Genomic DNA, 16,586 nt, shown 5'->3' on the forward strand with positions numbered 1-16,586 from the left:
GCTTGTTTGTCAGGTGTTCAGCATCTTTGCTATTGCTTGACTGAAACTGCTTTGAAAGTGTATATAGATAGAAAGATTTTATTTTCTTTAATTACTGCAACGTGCAACACAAATCGACTCCTGTGGACCGAAACGTAGTCAGTGCTTCCAGTATGTACACAATGTGAACACAAAGCTCTGGGAATGTCGATGTGAAGGCTTGTCTGTTAAATTTGAGTTCTTATCATGGATAACGGATGGATTTAAAAGCTGAACAGGCCTCTGCTGTTTGGCCTTAGCCATGGCTAAGTTTGTGTAGAAGAGTGAAATAACCTCCTCTTGTGAGTGTGCAGAATTCCTGGGTTAATATAGAAGCTTGTGATGGAACAGAATAGAATATGCCTTTACTGTCATTGTATGTGTACACCCAGATTGTCTGCTCCACCAACTGTGCAGGTATAAAATATAAAAAGTAAGACAAAGGAGCAAGAGACACAAGAACACGTTGGAAAGTAGAGTGGATCTGGGCTGGGGGGGCGGGGGTCTGGAGGTGTGGGACCTCAGTGAGCTGTGGTGGGTGAGTACATTTAGCATTTTTAACCAGTCGCAAATCAGTCTTTGATTTTGATGCTTGTTTTAAAATCAGAATTCCCAAGAAATGATTCATCTTTGGAGATCAGCTTCATAGTTCAGTCTTCAAAGTGTATTTTTAATCACGAGGTTTTAATCCAGCAACATGAATGTTGGTGCTGCCCTTATGAAGCACAGTGGTAATGACAGTAGGTCACAGGAGACTTTAAAGATTGCAAAATTAAGATTCAATGCAGCGACTGTGTTTACAGAGAGTGAAGAAGAAACGCTCAGTACATCATAGGAAGGCCCCAGCAGCCTATCGCAGCAGGGATGGTCGCCTGATCCAACCCTGACTATAGTCAGGAAAACGCCCCACAACATGACACACCATTAGCCTGACTGATATAAGGCAGGATGGATCCATCAGACCAGACTACAGTTTGCTTCTATCATCCAGTCTTGGTGAGACTGGATCTGACAGGAGTGCCGCCCAGTGTGTCTCCTACTGCATCAAGGTAACAAGTGATCCTGTCAGCTGAGCCGTGTCTAAATGCATTAGATTTCTGCCATATTATTATTTAGGGATTTGTGTTAGGTGTGACTAACAAAGTGCAGTTAGAGCATGTGTGTATTTACATAGCAATGAGTTATATATATATAAATATGTATCACAACATAAAAATTGCATGTTTTGAAGCATCAGCTTGGACTCTTCACTTCTTAAATAAATTTTTTTAAATGCTGGATGTTACACTTCTGGCTCTGTAGAGCTGCCCTGCCACCTATAATATCTCAGCTGCCAGTGACGCTAACCTGAGGCACCATCTGAAGGGCAGTGGGTCAAACAGGTGATGAGCGGGGTGCAGGGGTCACCTGTGACGCCCTGGTTTTCCTGAGGCAGGAGGAGCTGGCAATGGCCTCCAAGGGTGGCAGAAGGCAGCCAAGGATCTTTTAGGCAGACTTCTTGTTCTCAGTTGTGGCCCCTGTGTACCAGCACCCAGGCAAGGAGCGTCAGAAGGTCAGCAGCAGCTTCTGGTCCTCAGCACACGGAGGAAGTGCAGCTGCTGCCAGGCCGCCTTTACTGGGGTGATGGTGCTGTGGTGAGATTGGCAGAGATGTGGGTGCCCAGCAACCTGAAGATGGAGACAGATTCCACTCATTTTCTATTTACGATGTCAGGGGAATGACCGGTCTGTCTCCTGGAGTCCATTACGAGTTACATTCAGTTTCAGGTTGTTTTCTGCCCTGTGCACTGTCACAATTTTTAGGGGCGACCGTGGCTCAGGGGGTTGGGAAGCGCATCTGTAACTGGAAGGTCGCCAGTTCGATCCCCGTACTCTCTGTCCTTGTCGTTGTGTCCTTGGGCAAGACACTTCACCTACCGCCTACTGGTGTTGGCCAGAGGGGCCGATGGCGCAATATGGCAGCCTCGCTTCTGTCAGTCTGCCCCAGGGCAGCTGTGGCTACAACTGTAGCTGCCTCCACCAGTGTGTGAGAGTGAATGAATAGTGGCATTGTAAAGCGCTTTGGGTGCCTTGAAAAGCGCTATATAAATCCAATCCATTATTATTATTATCACAATTTTTAACCATATTTTTGTGATTAATATTTTTATGCTACTTTGTAGAGTTTTGGAACACAGTTTTTATTCTGTGAATGATGATCCTGTAAGAACCTTAAAAGACGATAAAACATGGTGTGATGTGATTTGATGGAGGCTTTACCTTGACCACCATGTGCTTACACGTACGTACGATACGTTTTTGGCCTGTCAAAGTTCAGGCGGATGGACGAGTGTCATCCTATCAACACCACTTATTTCTTGGCAGATGGCAGCCAAAGCAGTCTTGATGCTGAATCCCCGTTTGACACAATTTCAAACTGACTTGTATCATTCTTTTTTTATTATTATTTAATTGATTATATGCACTTGATTTTCTTCCTTTGAATAACAGAATAAGAGAAAACTGCACAGACTCTTTCCTGCTCCTGTCAAAGTCGCTGCCAGTCGGAGCTCTTTCCAAAAAGATCCACTCATATCAGTCACTTCAGGGTTCTTTGTTTTCTTCTTGCCCTTTTTTAGATGTAATGTGTTTATACTGTAGATAAAAGTGTCTGAAAAGTAAAGCACGAGAGCCTTAAACTTGCATTTTCTGCGATGGTCATCAAGGGACGACTCATCTATCGAAAAAGATGTCTGTTTGGATAGATCACTTCCTGTGACTCCAGTAATTTACCAGTAATTAAATTTTATGGACTTGAGCTTAAGTGGAGAAATTTTATGTAACATTTAAATAATATGAAGGTCATTTTGTCAATTGTGGTTTATTTTTCAAAACTCAAAGAATAAGCAAGACGGGCACCTACCCAGCACTCAGCAGCACTGTACATTAGCTTTGAGGTGAAAATAAGAAGGCACAACCTCAGTTAGATTTTATTTAATTTTAAGGATGCACAGCAAACATGATGGAGGTGTGGAATAATGGGTACAGGCTGTGGAGTGGATGTGGCTTAGATGGGAGCAGTGTGTGTCAAAGCATGGAACAAAGGTAAGATGGAAACTTTCTGTTTTCCCCCCACAGCTAATTTTGCGACTGGCAGATGAAAGAAATTCAAGAGCCAGCATTAAAAGTACTAGCATCCTAAAACTGATCCAGCTAAATGCAGCTTATTTTCAGTGAAAAATAAAAGTGATTTAAAATGATCCTCAGGCAGAACACTGAACAGCTGAGAACCCTGACAGCACTCAGTGACTTCAGTCTTTAAGCATCAAGTGTTCAGCAGGTCACCCTGAGCTCAGCATGATTATGAATATTGATGTTGAGGAAGTTTTGATGTAGTTTTGGTCATTTGGGGCCATCTAAGTTCTTTTAGTTTAGTTTCATTTGACTAAATATCTAAAGTTGGTTAGGTTGCCTAAAGTGTTTTTACCAGTGAGAGTTGCTCCAGTTCACAAAGCATCTTATTTTCCTATTTGTCAGTAGGAGATCAAATCTACACATCTAACCTTACTGCACAAGGTTGTTTCTTCTGATTGGATCACTTCCAAACAAGTCCCACCTTTCAGCACAACACAATTAATACCAAGGAGAAGTGAAGTTTTTAGAAGGCGTGTGGTGACTCAACACTTTTTAACAATATTATTTCTGGTGGCACCGGGGTTCATCTCTTCATACCTCATATCACCTTCTGAGTTGTTTCCTGTTTTTGATGGACAGATGGGGAGAAGCTGAATTTAGGCTCATCTTCCTGACGCCGGAGACACAACAGCACTGATTGGCAACATGTAACAGTGTGAGACTTCTGACTGTATTTGCAAGCAAAAAAGGGGATACAGGCTCGTGTCTTCTCAATTTTTATTAGGTAATCATGTCAAAATTTGTATTGACAGTCTGCTCATACATTCTTTTTAAACTGTGGTCCTATATGTTGCTATGAGCCACAGAACTTGCTGTATGTTCTTATTTTCCCTGTCGTTTCTCATTATATTTATTTGATTTCTTTGCAAATGTGGATTGGATGGGATATTACTGACAGCTGGTTTCATGTTGGTAGCGCCTTTTTGGTGACATGTTTAACATGTGCAAACAAGTGCAAAGACTAGGTGGGAGAAAACTTTTACCCATTGCACTGAAATCTCAAGTGGTGTGGTTAGTACATCTACTCAAGCAAAAGGTTGTTGGTTTAGTTCTAGACAGAGACACAAGTACCCTTTGGGGTTGTGTCAGGAAGGGTCTCTTGCATAAAACTCAAACATATGGAGCTAATTGCTGTGGCTACCCCTTTGTGGCAAGAGGGCAGCTAAAAGTAGCAGCACACTATGGTTAAGGGAGACAGAGGGATGATTCACCCATAAATATAAATTATCTTCTTAATCGATTTTGAAATATTGCAATTGTGCTTTTTTTCTGATGGCCAGTCCTAAAAACAAGATGGCGAAGGCGGCATTGGTCAGGTCATCTGTAGTTTTTTTTTTGTTTTTTTTTAGTTTATTAATGCTGGCCTCTCAGTTTATAAAGCCGCTCTCATATTCACGTTTAATGAGTCATACCTGCACTGTAACGTCCGAAGTCTGGGTCCAGTAAGCTACACCCTTATAAACGCTCATCATAAACGCACATGAGCGCAGCCGTCAGGTAGCGTCTACAGCCCCTCCTCTCAGGGGCAGCGCACCTGAGCGGACAGGACGCCACACCTGGCTCACATTGGAGCCGCGCTCAATGCCGCGGCACAGAGACGACGGGAAATAAACTGGCATCGTGGGGACCGACTTCTCTTTATGGGACATGGAGCCGGCCTATCGGGGTCTGGGTCGCTGTGTGTGCTGCTTCTGGCTCGCGGTGGTGTTTGACATTGTGGGACTGGCCGTGCTCCTCCTCGGCGTGTTTGTCGACGTGTTTTTCTACGACCTGCTCATCTACGCGGGCGCCATCGTCATCTTCCTCAGCCTCATCTGGTGGGTGTTCTGGTATTCTGGGAACATCGAAGTGCCCCCGTCAGAGCTGGAGGATGATGTGGGGTTACTGAAAAAGAACAAGGGCGGACTTGGGGGCATCAGCGGCGCCGTGAGGCGCCTCTCCAGCCGCGTGTCCACCGGCATCCGAAACTCGTTCCGCAGGAACGGAGAACCGTCCCATACGGCCCGCATGCCCAGGTCAGCCTCGGGGCCACCTGTGTCACCGCCGGAGCGGGTGACCGTAGCCATGGCAACGATGGGCAATACCACACAGACTGCTACCTCCTCAATAGCAGACTGTGGCGTAGAGATGCCCCACACCGCTACAGAGACATCACCTGCATAATGACGGGTACAGGTGAGGCCTGGCGTACAGGTGAGGCCTGGCTCACAGTGCAGCGCACACAGGCCCAGTTATTGTAGTCAGTAAAAAACAGTAAATTAGTCAAAGGAAATAAACGTAAAACCAAGACTTTGAATAGCGGAAACTAACTGAAACGATATTGAGCAACGACAAAGATGGCAAAAATTCAAATCGTATAAGAAACAACACACAGAAAATGGGTTTAATACCTTTAGCCCTTTGATCACGTTTTTCCAACAGATTAGCGACACTGGGCTACTCCTCACAGTGCGTGTGTGTTGGGGACAGGCAGGGATACATTTTTTGTTAGTTTCTCATTTACAAAAATGTGAGAAAATCAGCTTTTTTAAAGCACTAAGCTTGTCCCAAATCTTCTGTAGGTGTTCAGCTGACGTCATAGCATTCAATTTACATCTTCATCCCAATTTTTTTTTTTTAAAGATACCCAGTTAGTGCTATTTGATAAATACAAAACATATTACATTTTGGACTAGAAGTCCTTTTTTCAAATCTGTGCAATGATCCCTGGATTAGTCGCATAAATGACCTTCACAGATGCTTTACGTAAGGGTAATGGTACAACAAAAGACAGGTTTCTGTCTAGCCGGGTATAGCTTTTTTTTTTTTTGATGGACTTTAAAAGCAGAAGTAAAAAAAAAATGGCTGTAACTGTGGCAGTGAAACTCTTATCACTGCATAATCATTAACTACAGTTGACTGGTCACTGAAAGACAAGCCCTTAGTTTAAACAATAGCAGGCTTACCTGAAACTTCCCTGTAACCTCTCCCTCCACATAATAACTGCTGCAGCATAATAAAACACACTCTTTGTGTACTACTTGTCAACTCAAACTAATACTTTATTCATTTTCTTCCCAATAGAGACTACAGACATACAGAGCCCTAAGCCATCTTCAGTGACTCCAGCTACTGCAAAGCCTCTTTATTCTTTGTTTTGATGAGAAAGTATTCATAAAAATGTGATGTCTGCATAGTTTTTGAAATTTGAATGATGAAGTTTTTATTATAATTCACTCCCATTCATGGTGTGATGATGTCAGGTTTAGTACACAGAGGTAGAAAAATGTGTTTAAGTTTCCACGTCTCATCTTCAAAGTTGTTCATATAAAAAAAGATTTCTTTTTTTGTGTCCATGTTAATATATCTTCTGATCTGTGAATAATAATATGACATCCATCCATCCGCTTCCATTTATTAATTTAAGTATAACAGGAGCTCTCAGAGGCAGTGTACACCCTGGAGAGGTTGTCAGTGCGTCACAGGGCTAACACAAAGAGACACACAACCATTCAGTTTGACAGCCACAGTCAGTCTAGAGTCACAGTTAACCTAACCCATGCATGTGTTTGGACTGTGGGAGGAAGCTGTACAAGCACAGGAGAGAAAGGCCCCAGACTGCATTTGAACCCAGGACTTTCTTGTTGTGAGTCAGGATTTTAACTAGTGTTATGCCCTCTAATGTGACATATTAAATATAGATATATTTGAAAAAAGTGGTCAGGTTTAATTGCAGCAAACAAAAAAACCCACATGGTTGGACTTACAGGAAGATCATAGATTGGGATAATATAGATATTAATATGCAGAATGAATCACTGATGATCTGGAGGCTCTCACTCCTGAACATCTGAGTAGAAAATAAAGACTATGGATAGACCAGCCAATCAATATCAAGCAGAAGCAGCTCCTGCTGTAAATTTGTTTGAATCAGGCTCTTGGTTCAGGCCACTTATACGGTGACTCTGAATACAGACAGTGATCATGATTACTGTACATATTATGAGCTAGGATTTAGCAGTAGCCAGAATGTTACGCTAGTGGAGTGTTTTTCCTGAACAAAACAGGACTGTGGGGAAAAAAGGTGTAACTGGCAGCTGGTCTTCTTGTTTCCACGCATGCTGATAGCAAGCCTTAGTGACTAACCTTTGGAACCAGCCTAGCTGTGTTTATGACACTGCTGCTTCATCTAACATTAGCTCCACTGTTTCCCCGTACATTATAGGTTCTCTAACCAGTACAATACAAAGAAATTAAATTAACTGGTTACAGTGTGAATGAAGAAAAGTTACTCCAAATATTGTGTTAAACTAGTATGTGCTGTTATTATTTTTTATAACTAAATTTCAAACAGTATGTCCCATGTTTCTCTGAATCATTCGTTAGTGTCGTCTAACATTTTGAACATTGACAGTAATGTCTGTTTTCACAAAGTTGTTTCCATTCCCGTTTTGTACAAATGTTGTGCATTTCTATTTAACTGATATATGTTTTCTCCATTTTTCTCTCATTGCTGTACAATGGCTGACACACTCAAATTAGATAAAAGATTGTGGGTTTAATCAAATAAAAGATTATTTTTCTTTTTTAAAATTACCTTTACTTTCAGTGTACTTTTCTTTGTTCTCTGAAAAGCTCAATTTCTACATATTTGATCTTTTACTTTATTAGGTTTATTTAACTTTTTCGTGTATTGTGAGTATTTAATGTGACACATCATGGAAATATTACGTTTCCACAACTGTCAACATTCTTCATATTTCCAAGTACCACAGGTAGTTTAATCAGAGGTGTGGACTCGAGTCACATGACTTGGACTCGAGTCAGACTCGAGTCATTAATTTTATGACTTTAGACTTGACTTGAAAAAATGTTGTAAGACTTGTGACTTGACTTGGACTTTTACACCAATGACCTGGGACTTGAATTGGACTTGAACCGGTTTACTTGAAAAGACTTGATATTTCACCCCAAATATAAAATTTAACATGCATATTATATAGAGATTGAAAATGTGACGTCATTCACGGGTAGAACCGCAAAGGATTCTGGGAACTCGTGGCAAGAGGTACTAGCGTACGCAGGCTTTCAATTGAACTCAGTCACACAGCGATAAAAAGAAACAAAAAATGTCAAGAAGCTGTTGTATTATTAACTGCAATAGCCGGTCGCATGACAGCCACGGGAAGCCGACGGGTAAAGAGATCGGTTGTTATCGGATTACGTCGTTGAGGAGAAATTGTTCGAGCCATGTTTCCGAAGTAACAAAGAGGCGACGGATGGCCTGGATTGCAGCCATTCAAAGACCAAATATAACGTCCCAGAACACTCCAGCTCACAGGTTAGTCTGCTCCAAGCATTTCCACAAAGGTCAGTCTGCTGTTGTAGTTAATGCGTCATTTTCATAACATAATTGGTGATATAGGTTACAAGCAAGTCTGGCGCTGAACAGAAATTGTCCGCTATGCTCCTTTGTTTATTGTGCATAAATAGTGAATTGTCCTGACACAATATTGCGTTTCGCTTCTGTTATTATGGTACATTGACAAAAACATATACTTTTATTCACAGGATAAAACAGGTTTTTTGTATCACTAATTGTCCAGTACGATTACAGCATACAATATTATTGTCACTGCTACATTTCTGTAATGCTACCAGAAATTATTTCCACTACTAATTAATTACCGTTGAGCTCAAAGGTCCTATTAATAAACGGTTAACGAATGTGTATTTATGACGACGATTTGTGAGACTGGTAAACTTATGATACGTACGATGGTCTTTCGTTCTACACGGTGCATTTCAAGGTCCTGCACCCATCCGTCGGTAAACTGTACCTGGGCTTGTTGCAGTGACCTGAAGTTACTAAACTTCATGAGTGTATGCACTCACTCCAAGAACCGTATGATTATAAATATGCATATAAATATGCTAAGATGAGATAGCTGACTTCATCTAACTAGCAAATGTTATCCAGGCTACGTTGGTGATGCAGTTTTTTTTAATGTGTATGATATTTTTGTCATGCGATTTTAAAGCCGGTCCTACAACCGCATCCAAGAATAACATGCAGCGTATCTCAGAACTGTCGGTGAAAATTATTCTTGGAGCTAGGTTTAATTGAGCTGCATTTTAAAGAGGTGCAATTTCACAATTTGTGTATATTTTCTAAGTTCACTATTTTGTCATGTGTTGAGAAAAACACAGATTTTAAAATTACATGGTCTAATATTTACATTTAGCATAACTGCAACATGCTTTTTTCATTTTTTTTTTTTAAAGACTCGAAAGGACTTGAAATTCAAAGTTTCAGACTTGTGACTTGACTCGGACTTTTACACCAGTGACTTGAGACTCAACTCTGACTTGCCTGACATTACTTGAGACTTGACTTGAGACTTGAGGATAAAGACTTGAGACTTACTCGAGACTTGCAAAACAATGACTTGGTCCCACCTCTGGTAGTTATAGGCATAGAATAAGGTAAACTGTGGCCATGAAAGCATCCACGTGATCAGCAACAGTTCTCAGGTTGTGGCATTCAGATCAGGATTAAGTAGAATTAAAGACTACTGTGAGATTTGGTGGCACCTAGCAGTGAGGTTGTACAACCAACCAGATAGTCCAGTCACAAATCAGTCAGTTTCTTGACAATTAATAAGCAAATTGTCACGACCACTGATCAAAGCCCACTGATCAAAGCCCACTGATCAATAACCATGAGTGCCATTCACAGAGGTGGGGAATGGCTGCAATCACAGCATTGTAAGATGGTGACAGATGTACCCTTAGGCCCCCTCCTCCATTCAGAGATGGTCTTTCCCTTTTCACGTAAATGGCCTCCTTGACTCCGCCCTCAAACCAGCGTTCCTCCCTGTCCAGGATGTTACATCCTCATCATTGAAAGAGTGTCCACTGGCCTGTAGGTGTAAACAGACTGCAGAGTCCTGGCCTGACGAGGTGGCTCTTCTGTGTTGTAGCCAGAGGTTGTTTGGTTTCCCCAACGTATAAATCCTGCCAATCCTCCTGCACTTAACAGCGTACACTATGTTACTCTGTTTGTGTCGGGGGACCCGATCCTTGGGGTGGACCAAGTTTTGGCGTTTTGGGGTTTAAAAGCCACAGAGACCCGGTGTTTAGAAAAAATGTGTCGCTGCTCCGATACTCCTGACACGGGATCACTACAGGTTTTCGCTTGGGCAGCGGTTGTCCTTCCCTCCTGGATCGGCTGGAGCTTTCTTTAGGAGCCTTTCCTGCTTTGACAAAAGTCCAGCTGGGATAACCACATTTACTCAGGGCCTTCTTGATGTTTTTCTGCCTCCCTGGCTGCTGTGTCAGTAGGGATGGTGTTCGCTCTGTGTTGTAGCGTCCTGATGATGCCCAGTTTGTGCTCCAGTGGATGATGAGAGTCAAACCTTAGATACTGATCCGTATGTGTAGGTTTACGGTACATATGGTCAGGTTTTAGATGTCCCCCATTACTGATGGAAATCTCACTTTTCATATCCTCCCTGGTGAATTTGATGTGTCGGTCCACTGAGTTAATGTGATCAGTGAAATGTGAAACGTCCTGAGATTTGATTTTCACCCAGGTGTCATCCACATGTCTGAACCAATGGATTGGTGGTGTTCCAGGGTAGGATAGCAAAGCCCTCTTTTCCACTTCTTCCATGTACAAATTGGCCACAGTGGGTGAAACTGGGGAGCCCACGGCACACCCATGTTTCTGCCTGTAGAGCTGACCCTTGTATGTGAAGTAGGTGGAATGAAGTACAGAACAAAAGTGTTCTGGATGTGGTGTTTAGAGCTGACTATCATCGGTTTGAGGATCGAAGCCAGAAACTTGGTGATGTTATCGGTGACCATCCTGCATAAAGTGCTTTGAGAGCTCAGAGTAGAAAAGCGTTATATAAGAAACAGTCCATTTACCATTTACCAAGTTGTTCATATAGACAATTGGTATACCCTGTTTATGTGTCTTTGGTAAACCACACAGATGATGTAGATTCCCCTGTGTTATGAGGTGAAAGCATATGTGCTGAATGGCTTTCAGCTGCCCCACCAGTTTCCCTGGCACTGTCCCTCGAGCCCACTGCACCACCCCTCCTCAGACCACACCTCCAACACAATAGTCTTTCTTGTTTATCAAAGCTGTGCACCTACCCTTGTTTGGCAGAAAGATGATAGTGTTGTTGTCGTTACTAAGCGATGCGAATGCCTTCCTCTCCTCCATGCTTATTTTGGATGCACTGCTGAGACAAGCCGAAACTTTCATTTGCAGTTACTCCGCTTCATGTCTGCTGTTGTTTCAGTTGCTGTGATCAGTTCCACTAGTGGGATTTTTCTCGGCGTCACAACAAAGTTCAACCCTTTTGCAAGGATGTTTTTCTCTGCTTGGGTGAGCTGTCTGTCAGACAAAATGTTTAACCCACTTGTCCCCATCCTCAGTGTGGCATACTTTTCTCTTAGGACACTCTCCATATTTTGGTGATGTTTCTGACGCACAGATTTCCTGTTTCCTGGTCTTAGACTTCTCATGCTGTGCTGGGCTAAGTTTGTCTGTGAATTCAAACACCTTTAGGAGTGTATTCTCATTTAGAAGCATTGTAAATTAATGATGAAGAAATGAACCTCCCAGCCCATTGTTCATAAGTGGTGTTAGTTTCAGTCATTATGCAAATGTCCGTTTATAAGATTGGGGAGCCCTGCAGTCAGCTGAGTCTAAAGACGTCACTTGGATGAGTGACAAAACATTTCTCCCTCTGAAAACGTTACGTCCAGATGAACAGAATCAACTTTTTGGGACAATGCTTCATAGTTACAAATTATTCTTCACTAATAAAAGCATGCTTAAGTAGTGCCCAGAAAACATTTCCCACACCAGAAACAGCCGGGACTGTGCCTAGTGTTATATTGACCCCAGTATCATTTCAAAATTTGCTCTGCTTGTAATGTCCACTACCTCTATTGCTCACTGGGATGCAACATATCTGATATATTACTTTAGTAATTTTCTTAGTGTTACCCAGTAAAACATAACTAATGGGGATTGAACACTTTTACACTGTTGTTCTAGGAGCTGTTTTGATGATTTTATTGTCGCAGCAATTTCTCCAGATTTCTTTACTAAAGTTCTGTCCCTTTTTCTGTAGTTTCTTTTGTTACAACCCATCTAGGGGACAGGTCATAGCATGGATGAGGCACTTGCTGCCCCCAAGACCCAAGCAGCCACAGGAGACAATTGTCACACAGTGGAAATTTGTATTTATCTTGTATATTGGTTTTATTCTGAATTTTAGTGTTTATTTATGAGTGTAGTTTTTATTTGCATGATTTCATTCTGTTTGTATTGCATGTTTTTAGTGTGTTATTTGACAATGTTTTAATCCACTGTGGATTGGGTGCATGGGACAAATTAGCTGATAGAGATCACCTGCTGAGCTTTGGGTGTGTCCAGAGGTGGCCTATCAGCTGTTTAAAGACCTATTAAAAGGAAGCCAGCTGAGTACTGGAGAAGATAGGCCCCAGACATGAAGAGGAGTGCAGGAAGACCAGGTGGAAAAGAAGGACCCCGGCCAGCGTAACACGGCGACCCAGTTCCGACAGCTGATCTGTCAGGATTAGTTAACGGACTCAGGCGCAGACCAGGAATCCTTTTAGAGAAGACAGTTAATTTATTTATACAGACAACACCAGGTGATAATATATAAATGGTAAATGGCCTGTATTTATATAGCGCTTTACTAGTCCCTAAGGACCCCAAAGCGCTTTACACATCCAGTCATCCACACATTCACACACACAGTCACACACTGGTGATGGCAGCTACATTGTAGCCACAGCCACCCTGGGGCGCACTGACAGAGTATACAATGTGCTGAAGGGGGGTCCAGGGCTCCAGGATCCGTGAGGGGAGGGAAGGGGATCAAACGTGCTCCAAAAGGTCTCCAAATCACTCTCCTCACTCCTTAACTGGGTCACACTCATTCACAGGATTACAGGCAGGGAAAGGTCCGGGAAAGATCTGCGCACAAAAACTTCAATTAGAGGCAAACTGACGGAAAACGTCTCACAGATTCTCAAACTACTGAGTGACTGATGCTGATCGCTCAACAATCCAGCAAGGAGTAGCTCAGTGCTGCCATGTTAAGCAGGGCTCGGGATTATGAAGATAGGCAGCGGGTGTGGAGATGGCAGGTGGGTGGGTCAGGGGCGGGAGCCTGTAATGAGCACCGCCCCGGCAGGAGGGAGAGAAAGAGCAAAACAACAAAACCACATGTTGCCTAATATGGGTCAGCTGGTGAGGCACAGGCACCATGACATGATCAGACGTTAGGTGACGTCCCGCTGGAACTAGTCATTCGGGAGCTGTACATTTGCGCACCAGCAGAGGGCCCCTGCCCAGCTAAATAACCATAACAAAGTGCACTGTTCAGACAACACATACAAGTGGTCGTAACACTTTCTTCAAACACCTTGCTTTTGAGAATGGGATTCATCACATATTTGCCAAAGATAAACAATCTTTAAATACAAATTTATTCATGATGTCTTTTCTATCCTCCTCTTATGACCCCTTGTTGACCTCATGCCTTGTAGGGGAATTCAGTTCAAGTTGCAGTTGCTTAGCAGTTGTCTGTTGCCCAACAACAAGTAAGTGATGAAGTTTGGCTGCTAACATTATTCAAACACATATTATAAAAAGGATAATGGAGCCCCAGTTCCACCACTCCACGTGTTGAAGTGCACCTAGAGAAGATGCTGAAATCAAAGTCCCTGACCTGGAGCGGGCACTCCACCCTTTTCCGATTGAGGACCACGCTCAAATTTGGAGGTGCTGATCCCCATTCCTGCCACTTCACACTCAGCTGCAAACTGCTCCAGTGCGAGCTGGAGGCCATCACGTGATGAAGCCAACAGAACCACATCATCTGCAAAAACCAGAGATGAGATTCTGAGACCAACTAAGTGAAAGCCTTCTGCCACTTGGCTTGGCCTAGGAATTGTCCATAAAAATTATTAACAGAATCAGTGACAAAGGGCGGCCCTGGCGGATACTGATGTGTCGGTCGCGAACGAAACGGGTTAGAGCCGGATCTTTGAAGTGAATGACGCGAGTCGGCACCTTATTGGGAGCTGTGTTTCTTTTTTCTTTCTCTCACCCTCTCTGTGCTTTGCGCTGGGCAGAGGGGGGAGGGGCGGTAGTTACACTGGCAGTAGCACAGGAACAGAGCGGGAGGGAGAGAGAGAGAGAGCAGGGACAACAACGTCACATTAGAAAGGTATAGTAATCACCCACAACTATTTTCAGTTGCAGGTGATAAGGGATTCAGAAAGTTTATTCATGCAGGTCCATATGACAGAGAATGTGCATCTTCTTTTTGTTTTCATATTTTATATTTAATTGTGTTGTGGTTTGTAGTGTTTTGTGTTGTTTCACTTTAAATTTGTTTAAAAAGCTGAAAATTTAAATAGTTAAAAGTTGAAATGCGAATAGTTGTTTTTTGTATTACATGATTTATTTATTACATTTCATGTGGAGTGAATAAATAAAAGTAAATTTACGATGGCCCCTAGAGACAAAGCACATACAAACTTCAAAGCACGTACAACAGAAGTGCTCCAGGATGCTAGGGGGCGGTGTTGAGCTTTTGTTACCTCGTGGCTACACAAGCCAGGAAGTACCAACGACCGGATTTGTTTTTTGTTTTTTTTTTTTCCCCATACTTTAATTAAATTTATGCACATATTACAATCTCTCGTTGGGAGACAACATTAGTGCAACAACATCTTGAAAAGGTTGAATAAGAAACCAAACGAAAAAAAACCCAAAAAACCCCCCAAAAAAACAAAAAAACAAAAACACATATATACATATACATAAATATATGAAGGCCATTTTTATGACATATAACAGTTTCCTTTCTGCGAACACTTTAACATACATGTGGCTTACTTAGTACACCAAAAACACAATCATTAAAAGGATAGAGATTGAGTCCCATTGTCGCATATCAAAGCAGCCTCTTTACATGAATCCCTCAATAATTCTAAAGATGACAAAAAGGATTTTAATTCAATTTTCAATGCAGTTAGGGAAGGTCTTTTACTTTGCCATTTGCATTTGTGTATGTGGTATTTGCCCATAATTATCACCACCTTGTGTAGCATGGACAGTTCCTTAGATGGATCACCATTATTATATAAAACTTGTGTTAGAGTCAGTGGGGTCATCCCATCTATTCTTATACTCAACCAGTCTACTAAATCTTGCCAGAAGTCAGTTGTTACTGAGCAGGAAAAAAACAAATGATCAATACTTTCCACCTTTTGTGAACAAAATCCACATGGCTCTACCTCAAACCCAAACCTTTTTTTAAGCATTTCAGCTGCTGGGTAATATCCATTAATTATTTTAAATTGCATTTCTTTGACTTTGGGGGGGATAGGCCATTTTAAAAAGTGCGTATATTTGTTCGTTATTTTAATATTACTCCCTTTTAGTTTTGTGTTACTGTTAAAGTCGTGAAATAATTTGTTTTTAAATATCTTGTTCATGGTTTTATTATTACAGTCTTTATCCGTCAAAGGAATCTGGTTTAGATGTAAAGAAGGTAGACTAATTTGTGCCTTAGAGTAATACAAATAACCTTGAATCAAACTCAACAGAGGTAAGGGGATTGCCTTACAAACCTTGTCATATTCTCTAAGGCAGGGGTGTCAAACTCAAACACACAGTGGGCCAAAATTCAAAACTAGAACAAAGTCGCGGGCTAACGTTAATATTTATTGAAATATATTTATTCCTCCAGATATAAGAATGAATCTTTTCTTATGGACTCAAACATGTTTTGCTGAAAAACTGAATATGGAACAAGCAAAGCTTAATACTAAACAATATATATATTAGCTGTATAATACCAGTAGGCCAGCTCTAATAGTAATTTGGTATGGCTTCGCGGGCCAAATGTAATTAGGCTGCGGGCCAAATTTGGCCCGCGGGCCAGAGTTTGACACCTATGCTCTAAGGGAACACTGAATGTTAAACTTGGCATTAAAAACACCCACTGAGAGAAACTGACCCCTTTCATCAAGTAAGTCTGTTATAAAGATTATGTTTTTTTCAAACCACTCTTTAATAAACAATGACTTCTTATTAATTGTAATTGTTCTGTTATTCCACAAGGTGGAGCAATGTGGTGAAAAGTTATGGGCAAACACCATCTTCCAATAAGACAAGACCTGCTTATGATATTCTGACAGTTTCACAGGCAACTTCAATATATCAAAACCACATTTCAGGAGAAAATCCAACCCTCCCACCTTTTTGAAAATATTTTTTGGGATATGGAACCATATGGAGTCAGGTTTCAAGAGGAAGGCTTTTATCCAGTTTATTTTAAAAACTCCAAC

The 16,586-nt window shown here is 41.8% G+C and overlaps 1 protein-coding gene across 2 annotated transcripts; it reads left to right on the plus strand.

Annotated features, from left to right (window-relative positions):
- Positions 1-4,664: 4,664 nt before the first annotated feature.
- LOC146710467 (transmembrane protein 238-like) lies at positions 4,665-7,766 on the plus strand. 2 transcript variants are annotated; one of them, XM_085453009.1, is made up of 2 exons: positions 4,665-5,384; positions 6,255-7,766. In XM_085453009.1, the coding sequence occupies exon 1, from the start codon at positions 4,839-4,841 to the stop codon at positions 5,352-5,354; it is 516 nt and encodes a 171-aa protein (XP_085309135.1). In that variant the 5' UTR covers positions 4,665-4,838; the 3' UTR covers positions 5,355-5,384; positions 6,255-7,766. The 2 variants fall into 2 exon arrangements, with proteins under 2 accessions (XP_085309135.1, XP_085309136.1); XM_085453010.1 differs by having other exon boundaries at positions 4,666-5,366.
- The last annotated feature ends 8,820 nt before the right edge of the window (positions 7,767-16,586 follow it).

Source organism: Copadichromis virginalis, linkage group LG4 (genome assembly GCF_057382275.1).
Source record: "Copadichromis virginalis isolate Kocher_CV1m ecotype Utaka linkage group LG4, C_Virginalis_male_GT1.1, whole genome shotgun sequence".
Taxonomy (NCBI): Eukaryota; Metazoa; Chordata; class Actinopteri; order Cichliformes; family Cichlidae; genus Copadichromis; species Copadichromis virginalis.